The sequence below is a fragment of the Mixophyes fleayi genome, chromosome 2 (assembly GCF_038048845.1).
Source record: "Mixophyes fleayi isolate aMixFle1 chromosome 2, aMixFle1.hap1, whole genome shotgun sequence".
NCBI lineage: Eukaryota > Metazoa > Chordata > Amphibia > Anura > Limnodynastidae > Mixophyes > Mixophyes fleayi.
The window spans coordinates 321,796,758-321,817,307 of record NC_134403.1 but is presented as its reverse complement, the minus strand read 5'-3'; the positions used below and the strand labels follow the sequence as shown (position 1 = coordinate 321,817,307).

General features: G+C 39.3%; 1 protein-coding gene across 1 annotated transcript in view; it reads right to left on the bottom strand.

The window, feature by feature from the left end:
* Positions 1 to 20,550, bottom strand: part of NLK (nemo like kinase) — a 116,576-nt gene that overhangs the window by 38,505 nt on the left and 57,521 nt on the right. The window contains exons 2-3 of the mRNA XM_075196753.1: positions 12,825 to 12,954; positions 4,758 to 4,813 (exon numbers count right to left, since the gene is read on the bottom strand). Coding sequence (XP_075052854.1) covers positions 4,758 to 4,813; positions 12,825 to 12,954 — 186 coding nt within the window. The remainder of the gene's footprint in view (positions 1 to 4,757; positions 4,814 to 12,824; positions 12,955 to 20,550) is intronic.

The following is a 20,550-nucleotide window of genomic DNA, read 5'->3' as shown; positions in this document are numbered from 1 at the left end:
CTATATCTATATCTATATCTATATCTATATCTATATCTATATATATATATATATATATATATATATATATATATATATATATATCTATCTATCTATCTATATATATATCCCCTTGCATCAATATTGAATACCTAAAGAACAACTCCTGAAGAGCTTGCACGAGAACAACCTTCAAAAAGAGTTGAAAATGCTTGTGTAAAGTGTGTTATTGTGCGTTTTAACACATATCCCATGCATTTTTACCAAAACAATCCATCTTACTGGTAGTATTTTAACACATGAGAAACTGGCTGTGTCCCTTTCTAAAAATGAAAATGCAGCCTCAAAATATTAGAATGCAACGGTGATGGCCCGCAAGAAACCATTCATTCTATGCTTAATGTGGTTTTCAGAAGTTAGTGGCTGAAAAAGCGCATTAATATGAGATCGGGGTGAATGAGCCCTAAACGCCTAGGTTAATAGACTTTAAGGACTGGCCTCAAGGATAATGGTGCAGAGGATGTGGTTGTTAATGCAGAACATGTAATCAGGCAGATTGGTCACAAAATGTCCTATAGAGCAGAGCATTAAGTTTTAGGCTCTTGAAGTTTTCATCTTCAAATAAGAGAAAATTATATACATACAATCATGACAACATGTACAGCATCTTCCATATCTGTGATTGCACACATCAGTGCATAATTTACAATGTAATTAATCATCATCATTTATTTATATAGCGCCACTGATTCCGCAGCACTGTACAGACTCACTCACATCAGTCCCTGCCGCATTAGGGCTTATAATCTAAATTTCCTAACATGCACACACAGACAGAGACTATGGTCAATTTTGATAACAGCCAATTAACCTACCAGTATGTTTTTGGAGTGTGGGAGGAAACCGGAGCACCCGGAGGAAACCCACGCGCACACAGGGAGAACATACAAACTCCTCACAGATAAGGTCATAATCGGGAATTAAACTCATGACCCCAGCGCTGTGAGGCAATTAATCTAAACTCATAGGAAAGCCTGTAACAGATTTTACTTTAAGTCTTTATTTATTCAAACATTAAGACCACATGAAGTCATGTGTGACAAAGTAAGGATGTATTCTTATTACATTTTGGTACTTTAACAGTTTTTTTTTAAATAATTGGTTTAAGGAGATGCCCAGTATTTCACAAACCAATGCTGAATAGTACAGGATAAGTAAATGAGGACATTTGCAGGTCACTAAATGTATACTACCATCACAAAGAGGATGCAAAATGAATGAGAATATGCTGGACCGAGTGGATGATTCAAAAGTATTATACTATTCTTATAATTCGTGTCATTCTTAAATTGCATCGGAACCATTGGCAAAGTAGTTAAGTTCATACATTTTGCATAATAAACATTTCACAAGTGAATTATGACTGGTGCTAAAGTTAAATATAGGACCAAAGGGGGAGAAACCCCCCTCCACCCATGGAATGTTACACAACACCACTTTTTAGAGCCTAAGAAATCACTAATGACAAGTCAATGCCACACTCTCCACATTCACGGCTTTTGCAAAATAGCCTTCAGAATCACAGTACAGACCAATCCACAAAATAGAAACGTGTACTCGAATCAGTATTTCATTTGATGTATGGTACCTATGGCTTATATTTGTGTACCACCATTTTCCCAGACAAATGTATACACTAACTTATGGGACAACCAGGTTCAAGAGGCTTATGGGGATTTGTAAGCAGGCATATAGGAGATCACAATCCTTACTTTGAGCACAGTCAGCTAATACCGTACCATAATAGACACATACGTGTAATCTCTCTTAACAGATTACTGTGATGCGTCAATTAGTTACTAAGTGATCAAACTGTAATACAGTGCCTGCTACAGTCACAGAAAGGGAACCTATTCATTCTGGATATACTGATTGGGAGCAACAAAGGCTCTAGCAGGAATAAAAATACATATTACAGATGTTTTCTATATACCTCTAAAGAAGTGCTTGTATAAGCGTGAAACTAAGACATCTGGTTAGTCTCCATTTCGTACCTAAAGGGTAAAAATTCAACTATCCCCTGCTTTCCTTGCAAGAAAATTGAACTTTCAGTGTTTTATGCAAAATCTAAGTGCATTGGAAGAGTCTGATTAAGTCTGCGCACAAGGCAAGCCGCTTGCACTCAGGTGCAATTGTAGGTGTACATGCCACTTGTAAATGTGCCTGTCTGTGTATTTACACTGTACTGGAGAAAACAGAAATGAATGGTATCAATCACTGACAGTTGTGTGAGCAGATAGCGATGTTTAAAGAAAGCCAGAGATGCAATCTTGAAGAAATAAATTAGGAATCTTTCCATGTATCCTATAGCAACAAGGCATTATATTGGGTAGACTGGGATACATGTACATCATCACATTTGCACAGCTGTGCACACTTCATGGGCTGGTTGCTGCCCAGATGTAGGCAAATGCACAAGGATAGACACAGCCTGAGATCCACACTAATCATCCTCAGATGCAAATGCTAAAAGTGCAGTGAAGTAGTGTAGAGCAAGGCCGGCTGTATTAGCAACTGAAAAGATTCTATGATGCACTTAGAAAGTAAATGGCATTATAATGGTGTTAGTTTCATGTTCCATTAATTCATTGATGAAGATCTCACTGTACAGACCCTGCTGTATTAAAACAGAATAAACCATGTGAAAAGGGGGAAAGTTCCTTTATTAAAACACCATTCACTTTGTAGTCGAGGAAAGTACTCACCACTTATATTGCTCAAATTTATCTTGAACCTCTGTGCAATAGAGAGAACAAAGTCAAATGCAGTAGATAAAGAAAAAGTATAAAAAGAAACCAGCACCTCTCGGTTCAGGCATTCACAGCTTGCAGTTAAAATTGTGATTATGGTCTTTGATTTATAAGGCGCCACAAGGTTTCCGCACCTACATCTACATTCATATACTTGGATACAAACTGGCCACTAAAATACACTCAATATGTTTATGGGTTATGCCATATTTTCTTTTTCTCTGTGTGTTTTTTCCTGAGCAACTGATCATTTAATGGCAGAAGGTTTAATAACCTTTTGTAGGGGACAATGTAAACGCTGCCTGCGATAACCCTGTTTCACATGGCGCTATTAAGGCGGCCACACCAGGGCTGATCCTTCCGGCTGACACGATCATTGGGAGACAGGATTAACGTTCTTGACGTGCATGAAAGTTATTAGGGAATTAAATAATAAGCCTCTATCGTGTCAGAGCTAACATTTTCTGATTACATTTTTTTAAAGACAGAAAAGTAATTAAAACCCTATCATGTTTGCCTTGCAACAGTTAATACCTAGAGCATATTATCTTATGGTAACCAAGAAACCCCCTTTCAGTCTACCCTCCTGAGCAGGAAGGAATAGAAGCAATTCCCAATTCTTACAGCATGCGATGGTAAAATCCAAAACATGTGCAGGTAATCTGTTTTCCTGCACACACATATTGGGGAAAAACAGTAAAGTAAGAATATGCTTTCCAACATTCTGTGAATGACAAATGAAACTTCATATGCATTAGGCAGACAATGAAAATCAGAATACTTGCACATTAATTTCACAGCTTAATCCTATATCACAATCAAGAGGGATTTGCAAACCATTTCTTTCTGCAGAAAAATAAGTCCGGAGATCTAGAAAATAATTCCTAGCATTTAAACTGCAGTGAGGCCATTAAAAATAAACACTACAAGGCACAATCATTTGTACTCAGCCAGCTAATCATATTGCACACCATCTCCAATATCTTAAACGGCCTTTTGACCTTGTGTATGATACACCTCTGACTCTCCACATTAGCACTTCGGTGGGAAGCTCTGCTGGTCGGCTTCTGTTATAACGTACGAGGAAGGGAGGCATCCAACACACTGCTAGAAACGTCAGTCAATTCCAGAGGAGACGGCTGCCATGGCATTCCAATCTGGAGGCAGCCGGCCTGTCTGGCTAGGCGTTGGACCAGAACTGACCAGCAGAGGGCCTCACAAATATTACACATCAGGAGGGAGGACAGGTGACCTAATTCAGTTTAAGTAGCTGTGATAAGCTTTGCGCATATTAACATTGCGGTGGGGGATGGGTGAATGTGTGGGGTATGTTACCTTACCTACTGTGCATAGAACCAAAAAATACTTACCAGACCAAAAAAAAGAAAGAAAATGAATGAGTAAATAATAAAACCATAACTTCCCACATATTACACAATATCTATATCAAGATTGATATAGATTTATATCTACACAGCACAGAAGCAAGCCAGGAAGATAAAATATTGGGTGTTTTACACCTCATCCCAAAGACATCTGAAGGTGGGAAAAAATATATTACCAACAAACATCAGTAACAGGGGAATACAAGTGAATTCCCAAATAGGCAATAGCTTCTAATCTAAATACATTATGAAGCAACAGCCGGGCAAAGATCTACTGAACATGGATCTTGGTGTGAACTTCTCTCCTTCCAGTGATCTGCTGCTGCACACAACATACAGTACAGAGAAAAAAACCCTTATAAAATTCTACCTGTTCTATATGATGCATTGAAAACATATGATTATCAGGTCACATAAAGAAGCAGTATACATCTAGGGATACAAATTACTCACAGAAATCTGCTGCCTTTTACGGACAGCTTCCAAAACACAGGTGTGAGCCCAGCCTTAGGGAAAGTTCATTAGTTCTACTGACCATGTACATTTCTGCTACACATACCCCACACCAAAACAGAGAGGATACATTTCTTCAAAGTAATCAATGTGAGGCGGCTGGAGAATGTCAAGTGCTGAGAGTACCTGCAAAGAATGAGAAAGAAAGTCACCACAATGCCATATTGCTACATTATCTGTAGGACACAGGGCGTGTATTGGCAGAACATTGATTGTATGTATAAAGAGGGATTTTCTGGGCAACTTTTCACGAGACAAATCAATAATATAAAATATAAAGATTGCATAAAACATGGGCTACTGCATGTTTAGCAACAGGTTTTGAGACCAATGTAACAGCGATGTACAAAATACACCGTTAGGAGATTGTACTTTTTTTTTCCATCAAGGAGGCGCCACATTAGTTCACGTTAATCTTATTAAATAGCCATAAAGTTTAATGTAAAAACACACACAGAAGCCCAGCTGTATTGGCTCATACAGGAACTTCAATTCAATGCTTATGCAACAGAGTCCTGTACAAACCAGATTACTGTAGTGGTGGTTAGGACAGACGTTGTGCACTGCATTAGTACATTGTTATTTGTTTGCAGACAGTGAGAATAAAGCAATACAGAAGAATATTCACCCTGGCACATTGTAACAAACATTATATAGACAACTGGCAGAATATGCTATGTAGAACATTGTTGGATTTGGAGGTGAAATGTCTTCTGTAGTACAAAGACAATCCATGACAGGTCTGACAGGTTTGGAAAATAATTACATGTAAATAAAAAGAGATCCATCTAATTACTGTAGAACACATTTAAATATCTGACATAAGATCTAGATTTACGCATGACAGTGATAAATAAGAATTTGAAGGTCATGTCAGTACAGCAAATCTAAGTGTTTGATCGCTGGTCTTCTTTGACTCACTCAGGGTCTCCAGACTAGAGAAGACCAAGCAATCTCAATTGGTACAGAAATGAGTAAGGTAGGTCTCCGTCAGAGCCACATACATCCTTTGTCGCACACAATCCAATGCAAATAACGACATTCTACAAGCGCCTACGTGGCTTGTACACAGACACTAGATTCATGAACATTTCCATATGAACTGAAAAACCTGTACTGGTGATCATTAATCTAGGAGGAACACATGCCCCATATAAATGTGTACATATGTCACACGCTGAAGAACTACGACATGCTGCATCCAGGCTTAACCATGATCATTCTGTGTGTCACAAACACGCTCCCAGCGTCCCCGTTTACTGTATGGGGTCACACACGATTCCAGCACTCCATCTCTCACAGGTTATAGATTTGCCGAATTGCCCCCAAACACTCACACCCATACACACCTAAGCTCTGCCACCACCTATTGAAAGAAGCAATAGGACCCCAATTATACTGTCACACAATGCTCCGTGATACACAGTTTAGCAATGCACACACCAGCAATCAAAGAGTTAAGACAGCAAAACCATTACCCAAATCTCCACGCTTGCACACTCTAGACTTGTTAGACAAATGGATTAACAATTCAGACACCAGCATTCAAAGGGTTAACATGGCCAAACAATACTCTTCATAAAAGGCTAATAGATTCGTTAAGAGTATATAGATTTTAGATTTAATATACAAAAAAGGTACAGGGCATTTTAGTATAATAAAAAAAAAATATATAACAAAAGACATACAAATAATAAATGCAATAGCGTTATAAAAACCAAATGGAATGAAATTACAGAGAATAAATTTACGCATAATCTGTATGCCTGTGGCGGGACACAGAATGAGATGGACAGTCCTTCAATTAGATTGCGACCCCAAGAGCTGAATAAATGTGGTTTTTTTAAAAAAAAACAAAACAATCTTATCTGAGGGGAAGTCATGTACCTTCCTATTTGTCAGTTTAAAAATTTAGGCCCTGACATTATTTATGCCCTCAACCTAGCACCATGCACTACTGCATTCCTTGTAGGGCTTAGTGATCCTGAGGCCACCTCAGTTAATACATGTTAAAAGGACATGGAATGAATGTGCTGATGTCTAAACTCAAAAAAAAAAAATCAAAAAAAAAAAATCACAGCTTTTATCCTAGTTTGGTCTTATTATACAGATTTTTAAAACAGCATTTGGAATTTGGGAGAGTGCAATTATCTACACTCAACTAAAATTTTAAATAAAACATCAGCACTAACACAAGTGCTAAATAATGTAAAAACAAATCCCTGTAACAGGTGGCAGATGCAATAATTGTTACAGCAACTGGATTTTATGCTTTATATGGTGTACATTACACAGTTTTATGCCGGTGTGTATAAAGAATAAGAGGGGCTTAAAATCAGTCGTCATCATGGAGAACAAGATAGATAGGCACATCCCTGCTTGTACAGGATTCCTTAAATATGGAAGTGGGACACAGTCAGCAGCAATGAGGTGTACCATAAAGTGACAACAGCACTGGTGATCCCGTAATGACAGGATATCATTCTCAGAACTTAAACACTGCTGTGTGTAGGCAGCAATATAAAATGGACTACTGTGTAAGATAAGTCTAGAAAATGTACAAATTCCCAATAGTTGACCTCATGAGTCACTTAGGGGAAAAGTGTTCTATCAACATAATTATATTAGAACAGTTAATTAAAACATCCGCTAGTAGCAAAACGAAAAGCATATAGAGGATTAGTATTTTAAAATGTCTGGGATTCTATCAAATCACTGGTCAGTGGATACTGCAAACACTGAAAAAAATACAAAAAGGATGGAGGAAACAAAACAGTTTATATGTCTGCCCTGAAAATTTTCTTTTGAGAGTTTTTTTCCCCAACTCGGAGGCTGCATCATTGAAGCGTAATGCAACCTCCAGGTGACTGCAACTATAATACCTATTTAGAGCTTTTAGCACGCATGGGCTGATCAGCATTCAGTTTAGCAGGGGCTGACTGGCACATTTTAGCCCAGGGGTGGGACACTGCTCAGCCTATTAGGACATAGTAAAGTCAAAAGAATGCAGGCAGCCCAGTGACCCAGCCAAAGGCAGCCCACTATGGGACAGGTCTGGGGGATAGATGAAGGTCAGCCCCTGACAGATCAATCTAGTTATTTGGCCTAAGAGTAGAGTGACGGGATCATTGTGCAACTTCGCAATACAGGCTAAGGTGTAGTATGCATTTACACCCATGCTCACTATTAATAATAAAAAATAATATTTATTATTATTATTATTATTTTATAATAATAATTTGTGGACAGTATAGGCGTTGTCACTATAAAATAGGTGTGCTATTAAGAAGCACAAAGAGTTTCACACGATTATACTACACAAAGCAACTTGCCAACTACATAGATCGATAAACAGGTAAAGACAAACACAAGACATTACACTTACATAAATCTAATATTAACATATTGATTTTTTGTCTTTACCAATTCTTCAAAAGCAGAGTTATTACTAATGAGTAAAACCTGACCCCCATCCCACGTTTGTCTAAGAATGCACATGCCCAGTCATGGAGGACAGACATAAAGGCCATTCAATTAATAAATTGGGCTGCCCTTAAAACCTAAATTGTTAGCGGAGCTGCTCATTAGAGACTGATGTTGGCTTCTACCATTTCAGGTAATTAAATCGAAAAATAGATTTTTCTTAAAAGCCGTTCTGCTTAAAGAAACACTGGCAGGTACAACTGAAACAGTTAATTACTCCTGCTGTTCTTCTGCCTCATTCCAACAGAAACACTACTTCTGGAGAACTGTCTACTGGCACAGAACACAGCTGGGGGAACCGCAAGGCCTGCTCAGTGGTACACGGTGATCGGAACTGCTGCATAAGCAGCACAGGGACAAGAGTCAAGATGCTCCATCCAATTTTAGAGCTTTTTTTCCAGCAGTAGGGTTAACAATGAGATGAATAAATTCTCACCATTAGGCATCCAGGCTGACTAAGGAACGAACCCTAGCTATGGGAGCATCAGATACCTTGTATATCAGTGATGGCCAACCGGTGACACTCCAGGTGTTGTGGAACTACAAGCCCCAGCATGCTTTGCCAGTAGATAACTAGCTGATAGCTGGCAGAGCATGCTGGAACTTGTAGTTTCACAACACCTGGAGCGTCACAGGTTAGCCATCACTGTTTTATATTCTGATCTCAACTTCAGATGAAAGCTGGCTATTATATCCACCAAAGCACCGCTATATCCCTTCTGGAAGTCATGCGTGGCACAGGGCTGGTTCTTTAAGGGCTTGGGAGGACAGCATTGATAGTTATGTATTATACAGACAAAATTACATTATAACAAACTGTATAATTATTCCTGGTCAAGTGTTATGTTATTCAGTATGGTGTGCAGTAGATGTATCGTTACAGCCATTCCTGTAGATATTCATAGCCATTGACTGGGAATGAGTCACATTTTACATGACAAAATTGTTAGTTCCTAACATTGGCCCTGACTACAGACAGTCATGTGTCATGGCTTGGGATAGTTTTATAACCAGATGTGCTCACTATAAACTGATGATTCACAACAGTGATCTACCCAAATTTTATTTACAAGTTTATTTTATAATTCCCATTTTATAACTTTAGTTCTCTCCTATAGCACAAGTCATTCCCAGGATTACAATCTGTGACAGAAATGGGCAAGTAGTTTACTTGCGAGTAGGGTAACATGCTTTAACGTTCCTAAGAATCTGACATACATGTCCGTCTTCCTTTTGCCACTGGGATTAGATAGCAGATGTCAACACAAGGAGCAGAAAATATGGATGAAAATGGTATTCACAAAACAGGCTTTTCTGGGGCCTTAAATAAAGGGGGAGGGTAGCGGAGTGTAGCTGGTGGTTAGGTATAGAAAATATATTTAAAACGGCTATATTGGGCAGTGGGAAGAAGGGGTCCAGGAAATATTAACAATGTATAAGTTATCTGTACGCTTAAATCTAAGCATTATAAAGAGTACACACACAAGCTATTTTGTGTATATAATATTTAACATAATAACTCAACAGCCTTTCACTAGGCAGCAAATGTTTCCTTCATGTTATCACTAGAATAAAAAATACCTCTTACCCTTTAATTTATAGCAGGCACGCTAATATATCACTAGTAATAACGTTCACACATACATGTAAACATACTCTGACAGAGGGAAACTTACACTCATTGTGCGTCTGCTTTTGGCCAATGGTGGCTAACTGCAGTATCACTATATAGTGGCAGGAAGTCTGCTGTGTGCAACTGTCTGAAAACTTTCACATATACATTTGTGAATGTTATTAGTAACTCTTACTTATGCAATTAATGTTATTTTATGGGTACTTTAAGTATGTGTATTTGGTAAAGACTTCTAACAATAATGCTGTAGATCACACTAGCTTCAGAGCAGTATTACAAATTCATCAATGAATCCATCTGTGGACTTTCCTTCCTAGAACAGTGTTTCTTAACTCCAGTCCTCAGGACCCCCTAGCAGTACATGTTTTCCATATCTCCTTGCTGGAGCACAGGTGTATTCATTACTGACTGACAGTGTAGCAGGTGGTATAATTATTTCACTGGTCACCTGGCAATCCTGCACTGTTAGTGGGTCTTGAGGACTGGAGTTGAGAAACACTGTCCTAGGAGGAGCAGCAGTGGAACTGAACATTACGTTTCCAAATATAAGAGCGCCAAAACGAAAGAGCGTGAAAGTGAAAGAAAAAAAAAAGAAAGAAAGGGATAGAAAATGAGAGGCACTGCTGCATCCCAGCGCTGGAGCCAAGGATTTGATTCCAACTAGCAGCAGTTTTATATATGTTTGCATAAGTTTCCGCCATGTGCTCCGATTTCCTCCCACAGTCCAAAAACATACTCTCCCTACTCCCGAAGTCAACAAGGAACGAATCTAAAAGATACGTGTGGTGATGACTACAGGTGTAGTTTTACTGTCCTCTACTAAACCAGACATTGCAGGATATGTACAATACCTACGTGGAATATAAAATCTCCAAAGAATGCACAGGAAAATTAAAAAAAAAAAAAAAAAAAGATATTAAGCAATTAATGTTACCTGTCAATAATATATAGTTCTTTATGATTATAAATTGAAAAAATTATAATATATATATATATATATATAAAATTCCCCGCTGGAAACACATTTATTAGGCTGTCCTTAATGTCTATTGTGCATAATGGACATTTTTACAGTTGCGCCATTTGCAGACATGTTATTGTATACATACGCTACTGACATCAATAGGACTCAGGACTAGGACTAGCCCTATAGCTGGTGCAAGAGATACAGCAGAAAAAAACAAGTAACTGAGATGGCCAGTGATTGATTACGACGTTGCTGCATGAGCTAGATCTTGACATGCCCTCACTCTAAATTAACAACGGCCAAACGCCCCTTCTCTGCCCCGGTCACTTCTCGAAATCATAGGCTGCAGTAAACAGCCATTGCGTCCGCATACGCAGCAGCCAAGGATCCATTCACGGCCATATGTCCCAGTTCTGGGCATGAGCAGAGTTATTTTGCGCATGATACGCTCAAAATTGGCAGATATGTGCCTTAATGACTCAGGCCAGGCCCTTAGAGTGTGGTAATAAAATTAGACTTTAAGCTGCAGTGGTGCAGGTACTGATGTGAATGATCACATTATCAGAGTACAAAAAAAACCATAACTACATGCCTACATTTAACCTGATGAGATCCTATTGAGTAGGTGAAAAGTCTGATAGGTTTCCATTTATTTGCTCTAACAGCAGCTACCACATAAACTGTTGTTGCATCTAGTTACACCTTATTAAAGCATTCACTACAATGAAATGAGAGCAGCAAATGGAGCACAATGAAAGCACACGGCCTGCATGTACTCAAGTGACATCCACATGTATTTGATTAGTGTTCAACTAAAAACAAAGGTTTCAATACAGTTTACCATAGAAGAATAGGATAAGAGGGGGGCAAGGACTGGCCCTGTACGATCTGGCTTTACTAAGTGGTTCAAGTAATATTACAATGTTGGAAAAAACATAAGTCATCAATATAAAAATCTAAAAAAAACAAAAGCATTATAAAGCTTCAGATTCTTGTAGATGGGAAAACAAGAAAGAGAATGAATCAAACTTAAATTAACTGAAAATAATGAGCAAAAATTGGTGAGGTCTTGGTGCTGTGCCAGGTTTTCAAGGCCAGAGTAACAAAATGAATAAGACACAACTTAGAGCAGTGATTGGCAACAAATGGCCCGACAAGACTTTACCTGCGGCCCCAGCTCTTTCTAAATAAGTTAGTGGGAGGCCGAGGGTTGTTTTAGGGCGTGGAAGAAATGAGAGGCAATCTTAAGGGCATAATGGAGATGTTTTTGCTGAATGGGCATTATGAGAGAGTTTGAGTGGCATGTGGGGAAATCTGAAGGGTGCTTTGAAGTGTATTTCAGATATCAGTCTCTTCACTACTACAGCTACTCTACTGAGTAGCTGCATCTTTGCATAGCTGTCTGCCAACTACCAACTCTTAACCCTCAAACGTTAACACCTATCTGACCTACACACCAACCAGTAACTACTCGCTCTCCCTTATTTCCCATAATTCCTGACCCACATCCATTTACTCTACCATTCATTTGCACTCATGGCATTATTTCAATCCATTTCTTGTTCTTTTATTTATATTTCCACTTGCATGCCTCCAATAATCCCCTTGACGTGACCGTATTTCCAACCTATTTATTAAACTACTATAAGCCCTACAACACCTTCCAAACCTACCAACCCATCCATTTACCCCCTCTCTCATGAGCTTTATGTCTTACATCAAACTCTCCAGAATATTTTTCTACTGTCTCTCCCCCCTCCTTTTGCCCCTACCTACTTATAACTCCAACTTTAAATTAAGCCAATCAGCACTGTAATCAACACCCTATAATAACCAGATGGACCCCAGCTCCTGCTCTACATCACACCCATCTACAGGACATATAAGTGCTCCACGGCAATGAACAGCTTAGCTATGGTATATCTGTTCACGCTCTTGTTGCTCTTCTTCCTGGAGACATACAGACATACATACATCTTACTCCATGTAATCTCTGCCAACTGAAAACTAAATACAAGAAATTAAAAATAATTTAGAGTAAACTCCATACTTACATTGTCGTGCTTAAAAAAACACAACATCTTCAGTTCTCGGAAGACCCTTTTGCAAGAGACTAGATTTTGGAAGACGTTGGGCATCTTTTTGAGAGCTACTCTCTTTCCATCCCGTGGATCTGTTACAGACCTATAAAATAAGAATGGAGATGAAAGTAATTATATAAAGGGTTATATATTCAGGAACATAATGCAGTTTCAAAACATTGTGCAGTATGTACATGCCATAATAAAAAGAACACACAATTACCAATTTAGGTCATGCTATATTGCTTCATGATTACATAGGGTAGCACATTAATAGTCATTTCGATACTTTCCTGTTGGTGACAATTTTTCAAGGGTTAGGAATAAGATTAGAAATAAATGCCATCTAAAACTACTGGTGTACAGGACCCATCATCATCTCTGGATGAATCACATAATGAACTGCACATTTAATACAAACAGACGTCAATTCTGGGGAAGAAACTCCGTAGCCGCATATATTTTACAGTCGTTCATTCAGAAGTGACATTTACATGTTTCAGAACACTGTATGCAACACCAGCCCTGGAGCTTTCTCAGAAACTGAGATCTTGACCACCAGAGACAAATCACTCTCTTCCTTGAACGGGTCTCCTCACAGAGCAATGCAATTCATGGTGGTCAGCAGGCAGAGCAAGGTCAGTTAAAAATGAATATTGAGGTATTTAAGACTTTTGTTCAAATCTCTACTATTTTAGACTGTCACAAGCTGCACCTATTGCCTTGGTTTCCTACTATCAGCATTTCATCTGAGGACATATTCCAAACACAGGGAATATATATTCAGTGGCCATTTTATTGGGTACACATGATAATGCAGGCATGGTCAAGAGGTACAGCTGTTGTTCAGACAAACACCAGAATATGGAAGAAAAGGGATCTAAGTGACTTTGACTGTGGTACGGTTGCTGGTGCCAGGCAGGGTGGTTTGAGCATGTCAGAAACTGCTGATCTCAACAAAAAAGCATCCGGTGGGCAGCAGTTCTGTGAAAACTCCTTGTTAATGAGAGAGATCAGAGGAGAATGATCAGACTGGTTCAAGCTGACAGGAAGGAGACCGTAATTCAAATAACCATGTGTTACCACAGTGGTATGCAGAAGAGCATCTCTGACTACACCGGACATAGAACCATGAAGTGGATGGCTTATAACAGCAGAATGCTACACAATGTTCTCCTCCTGTCATCAAACAGGAAATGGGGGATAAAGTGGGCACAGGCTCACCAAAACTGGACAGTTTAAGTCTGGAAAAATGTTGCCTGATGAATCCATTTCTGTTTTGACATTTGGCGTAAACATGAATTCATGGATCTATCCTGTGTCAATGGTGCTGGGAATGTTTTCTTGGCACACAATAGGCCCTTTATACCAACTGAGCATTGTTTAAATGCTACAGCGCACCTGAGTTGTTGCTGACCATGTGCATCCCTTTCATGGACAGTCTACCCATCATTTATTTATATGGCACCACCATTTACGCAGCGCTGTACAGAGAATATTGGTTATTCACATCAGTCCCTGCCCCATTGGAGCTTATGGTCTAAATTCCCTACACACAGACAGACACACTATGGCTAATTAAGTCATAGAAGCCAATTAACCTACCAGTATGTTTTTTATGTTTTTTGAGTGTAGGAGGAATTCAGAGCACCCAGAGGAAACCCACACAATCATGGAGAGAACATACAAACTCCAAACAGATAAGGCCATGGTCGGGAATCAAGCTCATGACAACAGTGATGTGTGGCAGTGAATAGCATTTCTGCCACTGTGCTTACCATCTTCTTCTAATGGCTCAACAGGATAACACGTCATGTTGCAAAGCAGACATGACGTGGTCAGCATGGGGGACTCCTTGATCAGATCACAGCAACTTGTGTTAGTTTGTCGTAATCATGCAATTTCATTTTGTGATGTTCGCATTTCACCACCCCTCCTGGAGGGAACCAAGGTCGGCAAGTATGCTTCACATCAATACAAGTATATGTTTAGATGCTCCGATTTGATAAATGCTGACCTATACCCCATCACTTCAAACTTTCTTTTGGGACACTCGGCAGGTGGCTGAACTAAAATACAGGAATTCTGTGCTGCTGCAGACATTACTGTGAGTGGCTGCATGTTGCTCTAGCCCTGCCCACATGTGCATCTTCTGTAAGAGCTGTTTTGAAGGAATACAATAGGTGTTCTCACACTGGCAAACATATGGAGAAATTAAAGCTGGAGGATCTAGAGAACAAGGGGATCAGCAACTGGAAATATTGGATTTACAACCTTACTTTAAACACAAACTTCTGATTCGGAGCATACAATTTATAGTCTAGAAGGGTCAGTAATGCAATTTTTACAGATTATATATTTTTCACAGAGTGAGAGGCAGCTTTCGTTTCTCGTGATTTACAACCGTGGGGAGAATAGCAATGCTGCTTGTGTAATAGGAGCCAGATACCTTAATGGAACACTGCCTCTAGGAACCAAATACTACTGCGCGATACCTGAATGTTTGGTATATTCAAGCATTTTGAACAAACTGTCACAGAAAGGGCATCTTGCCAACTTCAGTATAAACGTTAACATCACATGCAACATATGCATCACTAATGTGTTGATCTTTGAACAGAAATGACCGGGTGCCCATATGATTAAAATATAAGAAACTTTTCATCCATTTACATGGAACTTGTATCTTTAGGGCCCATAATCAGCATCTGAAATGTAGTAAAGCTAATACTCTATCCCTGGAAGTGAAGGCCTAAAAATAGCAATCCAACTAAAACAAAAAACAGGTGTTCTTTTAACATAAATCCCTGTGGCAGGCTATAAGAAGAATGATGGTGTTTACCATTGTCCCTTTTTTCCCCCCTTCAGGCTACTTTTAATGATTTAGGATTCAGCACAATGTCATGTGTCTACCATGGCAACCAGTCACATGATGTAATGAGCAGACAGGCTTTGGAACGCCCCTCTGAGCTTTATCTGCACTGCAACATCCTCCTTCTCACTCCCCTGCCATAACATGACATGGAGAGTATGAGCCGGTGTCTACCAGGCAGCCATTTATTTTTAACGGAGATATTTTTAAAAATACAATGATTTGTGGGGAAAAAAAAAATTAGATACATGCTTAAAAAGGTACTTAACTTGCTATTTAAAAGAAAACCATCTTCTGTGTGGGACTGATGCTTTAAAATTGGAAATTATTATTTTTATTTTTTACGATAATATGGATTCACAACTCAGATTTTAAAGAAAAAAAAATGAATCACCCTATCCACCCATTTTTATCCTTCCAGCAGAAACATGACCTCTGGTAACATCAGAAAGGGGAGCATCAAGTTGTATAAATGCCCTTCATGTGCACAGATGACAGGTCCACATTAATGCAATTCTTTCAGCAGACAATCACATGCATGTGAAATTTACTAGTTACATCTTACTGAAACAAGAGTTATGTAACTGCTGCACAAACTTCTAAAAAGCAGGTTAAAAGTTATATTTTAATTGCTTTACTGGCAAACATCTTAAGTATGTTGGCATTCCTTCTCCATCCCCCACACCCAATGGCATTTGCTTAGACAAAATACCCACTCATCCTTCTGTTTATTCTTTCCTAACTTCTCTTGTTAAACAAACAAGAGGTGCCCTAGAGATGATCTCCACTGTCTTGAGACCTACACACATGAACCACTAAAACACTTTAAAATGTTCTAGAATCTGAGCCAGTGCTTGCAGACAGATGCCTGCTGGGGAAGGATTGCCCTCGTGTTTAGCTCAATGGATTAAAAGACGGACGTGGGAAACCTTGATGCAGAATAAACACAGGCAGCGCTTAAAAGAAAAGGCAAAGCATTTTTTTTGCCATCAGTAAAAAGAAAACTATTTTTGCAGCTTACATAACAAAAATTAAAAAAAACAAACAAACAAAAAAAGACGTATATAGAACGGGGTAATGTTAGTAATACATTGTATTTCTCTAACAGATAAATTCCAGAAAACAAGTAGCATCAGCGACATAATGACTGTGCCCAACTGTTGGATCAATGCCTATAGGGATCATTTAGAGTACATTACACGTGATACAGTCAAGGCTTCAAGAAAACGGGAACACATACTAGACGTTTGTGTACCTGCCACCTACAAACAGCAATGGCTAGTAAAGCTGTTCCCAAGCGCTGTTTAATTGCTTCGGACAAAAGTAACCAATTTAGCCACCAAGAGTATGCAGCAGTCTACAACCAAAGAGAAGAAAGGAGCCACCAGTGGTACTCCAACCAAAGACTTAATGCACATTACACTATCAGGGCTCATACATAGAGGATCTTGTGTCCATTGCACATTGTTTTCTTGATTGGTGAATACAACATAACATAGGGATCATTCAACCCTATGAGGAGCACACAGACAGTACACACAAAAGAACGAATGCTAGATGGACCATGAACACAAGACAATAGGACATGTTACATTCCCAGGCGGTCCTGCTCTCTGAATGCATGTGTGTTTTGTTGCCATGTCTCTATATAGGAAAGGTTACATCTTATGAAAGTGAAGACTATGTTGGGCTCTCCAGTTGGGGAACACCGTTTACACAAAATGTATCACTGGTCCAGACTGCAGAAAATAAATATCTACATAAAATGCAAGTTTAATCCAGCACCCATCAAGCTAATTGCTCTCACATCTCCAGGCCCACACACGGCGGCACGATCCCTGACCGCTATGATCTCAGTTCCGTGAATGCACATTACGTCGCAGTACGAATATGAACAAAGCAACAGTATACAAAAGTTTTCAGGGAAACCTGGATGGATCACAGATGCACAATAACTGTCAGCACTGTTACATGTACACACACACAAAGACTTTCAATATCCGCTTTGCAAAATGTGAAGCCGCCCTTACAGTGGCACTGGGGACTGCATTCAGGGAACCAAGGAGCACAAGTGCATAACTTGGTAACGGCATACAGTACATTACAGCCATATTTAAGTAATCATTACCAATTGTAAGAAAGGTAGTGGCAGAAACATGGTGGCATGAATTAAATGTACTGTATTAATTTACAGATAGCATTTCTATCCATAATTTGGAGCAAAATAAACTAATTAAAAATTCATGCCTCTCTCCACACTGCCATTAACATTCCCCTCCTGATTACATTACCAGGGCTCCTTCACAATGACTGCAGGAGACGGCACAGATATCATGTCTGCGTGCATAAAAAGCACTGAATGGCAGTAATTATTTACTTTCATTCTTCCTGTTTTAAGGACCACTCTAGATAACTGGTTTCCAGATGAATACCCCACATACCAGTACCATCATTATTAACTGTCCCTAAACAAGCAATTTACATTATAAAAAAGTTGCAGCATGTTGGTAGATTAAGAGACTATTCCAAGAACTTGATGTTTGTGCCTGTAGTGCAGATTGCATGCTGCTGATTCATTTCATATGGCCGTGTGACAATTTACTGTCGTGCAATCAATCCTGGAAGGCGACACACCCAGCATATGACGTACCTTGCAGAATTTATATACATTCAATGCTGAAACTGTACAATTTCTGACCTTTAGCAGCATAGCAACTAGGTCTAGTTCATAACAACCCGATTTATACAAGCACGCACATATACTGTATATACATACATACATATACACACCCCCTCAGGATCAGAGTGCTAAGAGTGGTTGGAGAAGGTTGAAGACCATGGGAAAGAAAAGTTATTGGCTAAGAGAACAAAAGGTTTTTTGTTTTTTTTACCAGTGTTCAAATCTACCAAGCAGCAACAATTTCCTTCTATTGGAGATCATTTACTAAAGCGGTGATGGGCAACCCGATAGACTACGAGGGGCGCATGATGCAGCCCTGTTACCTTCAAAAGGGCCACACATTACCCTTAATAAGTTAAAACAATACATTTGTTCAAATAAAATGACGCTATTTTAAACAAGTGCTAAAAGCTATAACAAACCAACCTGAAAATAAAGCAGGAAGGAGCTGGGGGCCGCAGGTGAAAGTTCACAGGGCCACATGCATCACCGGACTAGAGATGAAAGCAGATTGGTTGCCAAGATGTGATTAACAATGTTTATAAATAACTGACTGTATTACCAAAAACAGACTTGCTGGAGACACTGGTATATACACCAGAATTGGGCCAATACCCCAAATCACTAAACACTTCAAGTAACATCTAAACCGCCAAACATCATACGGTTCAGTGAAAATAACTCATATTTGGAGATATTCTTAACGTAGGATCACAACAAAATGCATATAAACACAATTGAAAATATATTTGTGTATAATGCATACAATATGTACAGAGCATTGTAAAAAAAACAAAAAACAAAAAAAACAACAAGTTTGTACAAATGTACCGCAGTGTGTGTGTGTCATATATATATATATATATACACACATACACATACATATATACACACACATATATACATATACACAATCTTTTCAGTGTTTGACAGACGCTAGGCTGTGTTGTTTGAAAACTAATACTTTGCTTCTTTCCTCTGCCATCCCCCTGTCACCTGTAACTCTGCCATCCCCCTGTCACCTGTAACTCTGCCATCCCCCTGTCACCTGTAACTCTGCCATCCCCCTGTCACCTGTAACTCTGCCATCCCCCTGTCACCTGTAACTCTGCCTTAACTGGAGGGGTTTGTTTCTCTGTAGGTCTCTTGCTAGCTTTTTAACTAGTAAAAATGCATGTACGGTGTCCGATACGATAATGGTTTCTGTATCACCATGTCCACAGGCTCTCTCTATACAGTTCTGGTTCTCGCATCTTGTTCTATTTATTGTGTTTACAACGCAACACATTGGAGAAGCTTATAATGAGCTCCAAATGCTATTAAAATACTAGTAACAAATGCATATCAAAACACAGACATGTTTTACCTAACATTTAATACAAAATAAATAAAAACGGATTTAGCTATTACCAGGCTGAGAAAAATATATGGATCTACTTCTGATTTGTGTCGGAGGTTGGGGAGAGCAGGGGTCCTTCTTTTATATCTGGTGGTCTTGCCCCAAAATAGCTTATTGCTGGGATGATGTTGCCACCTTGATTAGGACATTACTAATGTCCATATAACAAAGGGGGGGGGGGGGGGGAACTTATCCATTCTGAATCACTTACAGCAGAACAATATTGAATCAACAGTATAATTACTTCTAAGTTAGAGGGTGTTTCTGGGAGACAAAGTTAAAGGATATCTTTACGTCCACGAAAAATTAGGATTCAGCTGTATAGGCACCAAACAGAGGAGGGGAGCCTTACATAAATAAGATTACTGGTTGAACCATTTACTAGGGATGAGCGCACTCGGATTTCTGAAATCCGAGCCCACCCGAACGTTGCGGATCCGAGTCGGATCCGAGACAGATCCGGGTATTGGCGCCAAATTCAAAAGTGAAACTGAGGCTCTGACTCATAATCCCGTTGTCGGATCTCGCGATACTCGGATCCTATAAATTCCCCGCTAGTCGCCGCCATCTTCACTCGGGCATTGATCAGGGTAGAGGGAGGGTGTGTTAGGTGGTCCTCTGTGCTGTTTAGTTCTGTGCTGTTTAGTTCTGTGCTGTGCTGTGCTGTTTAGTGCTGTGCTGTGCTGTGTTCTGCAGTATCAGTCCAGTGGTGCTGTGTGCTGTGCTCTGTCCTTCTGAGGTCAGTGGT